Below are 6,490 nucleotides of genomic sequence, written 5' to 3'. Positions count from 1 at the left end.
ACTTACTTTCTCGAACTATATTTGAATTTCCCGCTTTTTGGCCCAAAGGCGGTGCCTATTTCTTATCTATGTTACCTACGCTGCTTATACATTGCTTAAATGGGAAAAGTGGGGGGAACTAGCAGTCCATACTTATATAGTCAAAGGCGCCTAGCAATATAGGAGTATTACATATATGCATAAGAGTTTCTGTCATAGCTTTTCGTGGACATGGTTCTATTCCGTGCTATGAAAACACCGACGTGGTGGGGATACGCGCACAAGCGAGACCGTTGTCCGCGTGCGCTCGTGGAAGTGTGCAGACATATTATGTTGATGTATGACGACGGTTCTCGCTTGTGTGCGTATCCCCACCACGTCGGTGTTCTCATAGCACGGAATAGAACCATGTCCACAAACTTAGCACGGAATAGAACCATGTCCACGAAAGCTATGACAGAAACTCTTATGGCCGTGGCCGCTCTCAGGCTTCTCTCTGTGTCGACTTATGTTGACTGTGGTCTAGTTTCCACCGAAACTCTCAATTCGGTTTCACTCCGGTACGGATTAAATTTAGTGTTCCGTTTCCATTGGAAGTAGAGTACTTATAGATCGAAGCGAAAGCGAAATCAGCGCAATTTGACAGGTTTCCATCGACTTAAATTTGATTCTACGTCGCATTAGGTGTGAATTAATGTTTCGGTGGAAACTAGACCTGTGTCTTTTAAAAGGAAAGCAGCCTATATAAATCTATGGTCAAATATTGTGTGACTTTGGAGCTTTTCAGCTACGTACACAAGCGACACTGGTCTAGTTTCCACCGAAACCATTAATTCGGTTTCACTCCGGTACCAGAGAGAAGCCTGAGAGCGGCCATGCCATTGTAGTTTCTTACGACGGTTTCAATCGCTGGTTTTAGCCGTATTTTCACAAAAGTGGAACTCAAAGACCGTTCTACATTAAACGCAAGTAGCAGATCTCGTGTAATTGACCAATTGCAGAGTCAAATCAGCCAATCGACCAACGTGATTGATCAGTTCCACGAGATTTGCGACTTGAGTTTCATGGAGAACGGCCTTTGAGTTCCACTTTTGTGGAAATACGGCTAAAACCAGCGGTTGAAACCGTCGTAAAGCCTATGTCACACTACGGATTAGAATTGAGATTGGATTGCAATTTGGCCAATCAGAGCAAAGATCACTAAACTTAGAATTGGTTTTCTTTTTTCTGGTTGGTCAAATTTCAATCCAATCTCAATCCCAATCCATAGTGTGACATAGACTTAAGAAATTACAATGGCATGGCCGCTCTCAAGCTCCTTGCACAATGGAAGGAATAGCGATAGCGATAGAAATAACACAGTTTTTAACAAAGAATTCCAACTCGTCGAAAATTTTATCGCTATTGCTTATTCCGATTTTCTGATCTGCATTGATACATGTGTAGTTTTGTATGGTAGATTCCGCTGTTCCTACCTTTATTTTTAAATATAAACTCTTTAAAGCCCCTTGCACAATGGACGGAATAGCGATAGCGATAGAAGTAACAAAAGTTTTAAAGAGTTTATATTTAAAAATAAAGGTAGGAACAGCGCAATCTAACATACAAAACTACACATGTATCAATGCAGATCAGAAAATCGGAATAAGCAATAGCGATAAAATTTCCGACGAGTTGGAATTTTGTGTTAAAAAGTGTGTTATTTCTATCGCTATCGCTATTCCTTCCATTGTGTAAGGGGCTTAAAACTTTTGTTATTTCTATCGCTATCGCTATTCCGTCCATTGTGCAAGAGGCTTCAGGCTTCTCTCTGTACGTAGCTGGAAAGCTCCCTTTGTGTCGTCTGTGTTCGTTGCTGAAAAACAACCGTTACCTTTTCAAATTCAGAGGGTCGATTCTGTATCCATGCAGTGAAACTTACAAAAGTGAGCAAATTTACTAGTTGTTGACCAATAAGATCATAGATATTTTAGTAAATTCGCTTTTGTAATTTTCACTGCACTGCGTGATACAGAATCGACTCCCAGTCCTGATGTGTTGAAAAAGAACAAACCCCTGAATGACTAGTTCGATAGCGGTTTTGTGGTATAACAGAAAGAGTTTAATATAAATAATATGAAATTCATGATAACAAAGATTGATTACCTGATGTTACGCTCTTGTGACACACGAAACAAGTGATGATTGATTCTGTGACGCACAACTGCTCTTTTTCTGAATGTATCATTCCTGTTGCGGTAGACGCAAGTACTCATGTTCATGTGGATAAACTCTTGGTTTGCGAATTAAATGTATATTATTGCACAAACATTGCTTATACAGGTGATTGATAAACCCAAAACAAGTCATAGATAGCGACAGTATCATATTGTGCTGGTAGGTTGAAATTTTATTCTTTAGAGGAACAAATGTCAAACGCTGGCTCATTATCTCACGTAGTGTTTGTGACAGCTCGTTAAAGTAGATGCTTAGTGATTCAAGCTATATACCAGCTCATATTTTAACTGTTGTAATATATAAGATTTACGAATTGGGCTTTGAATTACTGTCTTACCTGCCTTATACGGCTCCATACGATTTCCATTTATTCCCAAATCTGACGAAATAGCTCGACAGAAACAAATGTTAAACAATGAGATCAATCATCAATGCGTACATAGCTATACTTTGGCAAGCTTTTTCACAAACACTGTAATACATGTGATAGTGTTTGATATTTGTTTTTGTGAAAGATAGAATTTATCAATGTTATAATAGCAAAATGATACTATTGTTGCTATAAGTTGTTTTGGATACTTATCAATCATCTCATGTATGTTAGAATATGCTATTCACTACATAGGCCCGTTTTCTTCATATCACTTAATAGCTATCCTCTGAATAAGAAAATAAGAGGAAAGATATACAAAAAGATATATTTTATCTTTTAGATAAAGTTATCAAGAACTTATCTGAAGGTGAAGAAATTGGGCGATAGAGTTGCAACATAACATTTATTTCTTGATTTAGTTATGTTATTAAAACTTTATCAAAACTTCCAATGTTTGACAGTTCCAAAAGCGTGGATAATATTCTGTAATTTAATATGCCTTTTGACAAGGAGCCTGTACAAAAACGTCTGGTATCAAATATGTATGTATATTGACTGATTATTTTCATATATAAAAAATGTAAGATATATATGTATATACACATAAAATGTTTATCACATTTCTATTTTTATTAGGAATAAATCAGTGGAAAATTTATTGATATCTAGCCATGAAGTAATTAGTAGTATCAATTCTTCAGGCTTGAGTAATCAAAATACAATGGCAAACTTAGGAAATGCAACAGTAGATAATGTACAAGAGACAACTGTTGGTTCTGGTATTGATCGTAGTAGTCCTGTATCCAGTCCCAACTTGTCTCCACGTCCTAGTCCAAGAGCTCATTCCAGACGAGAATATTCTAGATTAAATTCTGACTTTGCTGTAAAAGATGCTGTTAAAGATTCAGGTCGTGCTAATAAGCTAGAAGATCAGTCTCAGGTACATATTGAGGTCTCTTGTGTTGAAGAGAATAACTAAAATATTCTGGTCAAAAGAATTATATATATTTGATATAAATATACAGGAAGTGATAAATAGATCATCTGATTCAGCTGAGCTTAGCAAGAGTTCTACTCATGAAGGTAAAAAAGAGACACGCAGTAGTGATCGGAGTAAAAAAAAATCATCCTGGTATAATGTACTTTATCCAACTTATAAGTCTCGGTCTGAGGACTTCAAGCGAATATTTAAAAATGTACCAGATGATGAAAGATTGGTGGTAGGTAGGTAGTGATTTAAGAATGTTTTTTTTTTCTATACATGTATACACGTATATAGTGTTTTTGCAAATAAATCATGAATCCATGATTTCTATAACTTTTTTTGCTTAGTGTACTTTCTTGGACACATGCTAGCAAAGTATTGGTTTTATTGTAGGAATACTTGTGTATATTTGTGTGTATATGTACATATAATGTACAAATATATATAACCAATATATACAGGGTGTATAAAAAGTACCGGTAAAAATCTCGAAAACTAGGCATTTTACAAAAAAATGTCTCAGATAAAAGTTGTAGAGTTTAAAAGGTTCTATTTACTGATTGTATCAGTGTGACCTTGAATGACATCGTCAAGGTCTGGACAAGGTCACCTTGAATTTTATAAATGGAAACACTATTTTTTATTGCAGATTCTTATAGTATAATTTAAGAGCTTTCCAAAACACTATAATAAAGTTTATTTTTATTAAGTACTTTTTTATTTATAAGGGTTGAATATATTAGAGTATCGCCGGTATTGGCATTATCTATTGATATTATCATTCATTTTGAATGTTGCTTTATCTAAAAACAACTATGTTGAATAAGAAGTTAAGTTTTTTGTCAATTCTCTGCATGAGCTCACAAAATTCATTTTGATCGAAATTATCTTTGTAGAAAAAGTACCGGCGGTCTTATTCTAATATTAAACTTTTATAACTCAAAAACTATTTAATGAAAATAAACTTAATTTTAGTGTTTTGGAAAACTCTTGAATAAAGTAAATAGGAAAACTCTTGAATAAAGTAAATAGGAATCAGCAATAAAAAAATAGGGAGTTTCTATTCCATTTAAAAACATTATTTTCATTTAAAAACATCGATGTAACCTTGATCTGATCCTGGCGGCGCTATTCAAGGTGACACTAATACAATCAGTAAATAGATATATGTATAATGTAATGTTATTAACATAAATATTCATTGTAAAAAAATTTCACTTTATATATACTTTCAAGTGTCTAATCTATTAGTAATGATTCTTTTGTATCACATGTAAGTGATATGGAATATTAGTTTGCATATGATGAAAGCTATGCAAGTATGAACAGCATTAGTTAAAAAGGTACCTGATTGATAAGAGTTAGTTCAATTTATATAGCTTCTTCGATAAACTTATATTGCGAGACTATTATATCATATTATATTTTATTCTGTGTAAATCACTTTTACTAAACCAACTAGTTGTTTTTTACATATGTATTTACTTTTACATGTAATGTAAACTGAATTTTCAATTTTTTACGTTTAACATTCTATTGAAATAATTTAGCGTTATAACTTTTAGATTATTCTTGTGCTCTGCAGCGTGAAATATTAGTACACGGTAGACTCTATGTATCTCAAAACTATGTGTGTTTTTATGCTAATATATTTATGTGGGAGACATTGGTCTCGTTACGTTGGAAAGATGTTACATCTATTACCAAAGAGAAAACCGCGCTTGTTATTCCAAATGCTATCCTGATATGCACCGTTACTGACAAGTTCTTCCTAACATCGTTTGGAGCAAGAGATAAAACATATGTGATGTTATTTCGTGTTTGGCAAAATGCTCTCATTGGCGAGGTATGCATAGTTATATACAACTTGAAATTTCTTATTTCTTTTTCTGAAGAAAAGGATATCCTTAAGATATACATTTCTGCAAAGAAAATTTTAGGAAATATTATTTTGTTATATTGTAAACTCTTTTTCTCAAAAACTTAAGGTTCTTAAAAATATTTTTTTTAATGTGAAAAAATTTGTGCTTTTTTTAATTGGACAAATCTCTTATATTTTTAGCCAATGAACATGGCTGAAATGTGGCAGCTTGTACATGCTTGTTACGGTGATGAATTAGGTCTGACATCTGATGATGAAGATTATGTGCCACCATTATCTACAGCAGATGAAGAAAAACTCTCAACTCGTCTCTCTGTAGAATCCTTTTCCGAGGTAATAGAACAAGATTTTTTTTAACAAGTGGAGAAATTCACTTTCATAAGTTTTAAAACTAACAACAATTTAAAGGTAATTGAGCCTTATGCTGGATGTTTATTGCGAAATGAATACACACGCGCGCACGCACGCACGCACGCACGTACACACTATATATATATAGTTAATATATATATAGTTAATTAATAAATGTGATCCAATGAGCACGCGAGAAGAGTTAATCCGGACTCTGTAGACATATACGCTTATCAGCTGTAAAGAAAGATGGCTTATTTCATTCAACGTCCTAGCAACGAGAGATGAAGTAAACAAGCAAGCGCGACGTGTGACAGCTTCTTGCGATCAGCTGATATTCGGCGGTACGGAAAAAGCAACTGAGAAGATTGAGAAGGTTGCTATCCGCGAGGAAATAAGGAAATAATAGCGCTCTCATTTCTTTCTGTCACGAAAAAGATATTACTATTAATTGAACGAGTAGATGTCTGTCTTGATTTTCTGTATCACATGCTTTCTTTGTATCACGTGCTGCTGTTCGCTGCGTTACACCGCCGTGAGAATCATTATCGCGAGCAAGCAGCCTTCTTATCCCTTTGCTGCTTTTTCTGTATCGCTTAAGGGGATCCTAAACTGAATCTGTTTTATCGACTGAATTTACAGCGTATGGCGTCAGATCGTAGTGCTAATTCTTTAATATAAAAAGTTGTGCAGTTTGTACGTA

The 6,490-nt window shown here is 34.5% G+C and overlaps 1 protein-coding gene across 8 annotated transcripts; it reads left to right on the top strand.

Moving 5' to 3' along the window:
- The first annotated feature begins 1,951 nt into the window (after positions 1 to 1,951).
- On the top strand, positions 1,952 to 6,490 carry LOC109862399 (GRAM domain-containing protein 1B-like). Of its 8 annotated transcripts, none has more exons than XM_020442446.1 (6): positions 1,952 to 2,255; positions 3,031 to 3,111; positions 3,206 to 3,509; positions 3,595 to 3,793; positions 5,120 to 5,400; positions 5,617 to 6,490. In XM_020442446.1, exons 2-6 carry the CDS (start codon positions 3,065 to 3,067, stop codon positions 5,791 to 5,793), a joined length of 1,008 nt encoding a protein of 335 aa, XP_020298035.1. In that variant the 5' UTR covers positions 1,952 to 2,255; positions 3,031 to 3,064; the 3' UTR covers positions 5,794 to 6,490. The 8 variants fall into 8 exon arrangements, with proteins under 8 accessions (XP_020298035.1, XP_020298032.1, XP_020298033.1 ...); XM_020442443.1 differs by having other exon boundaries at positions 1,952 to 2,270; XM_020442444.1 differs by having other exon boundaries at positions 1,952 to 2,301.

This window comes from Pseudomyrmex gracilis, unplaced genomic scaffold (genome assembly GCF_002006095.1).
Source record: "Pseudomyrmex gracilis isolate BER0280 unplaced genomic scaffold, ASM200609v1 scaffold_1738, whole genome shotgun sequence".
NCBI classification, from domain to species: domain Eukaryota; kingdom Metazoa; phylum Arthropoda; class Insecta; order Hymenoptera; family Formicidae; genus Pseudomyrmex; species Pseudomyrmex gracilis.
Note: the sequence above shows the minus strand (reverse complement) of the source record. Positions and strands in the feature narration are given on the sequence as shown.

Excerpts from the sequence above, each read along its gene's own strand:
- LOC109862399 (XM_020442446.1), top strand. The coding sequence starts at position 3,065 with ATGCCTTTTGACAAGGAGCCTGTACAAAAACGTCTGGTATCAAATAT. Across the intron at positions 3,112-3,205 it reads AAACGTCTGGTATCAAATAT|GAATAAATCAGTGGAAAATT; the intron begins GTATGTATATTG and ends TATTTTTATTAG. Across the intron at positions 5,401-5,616 it reads AAAATGCTCTCATTGGCGAG|CCAATGAACATGGCTGAAAT; the intron begins GTATGCATAGTT and ends TTATATTTTTAG.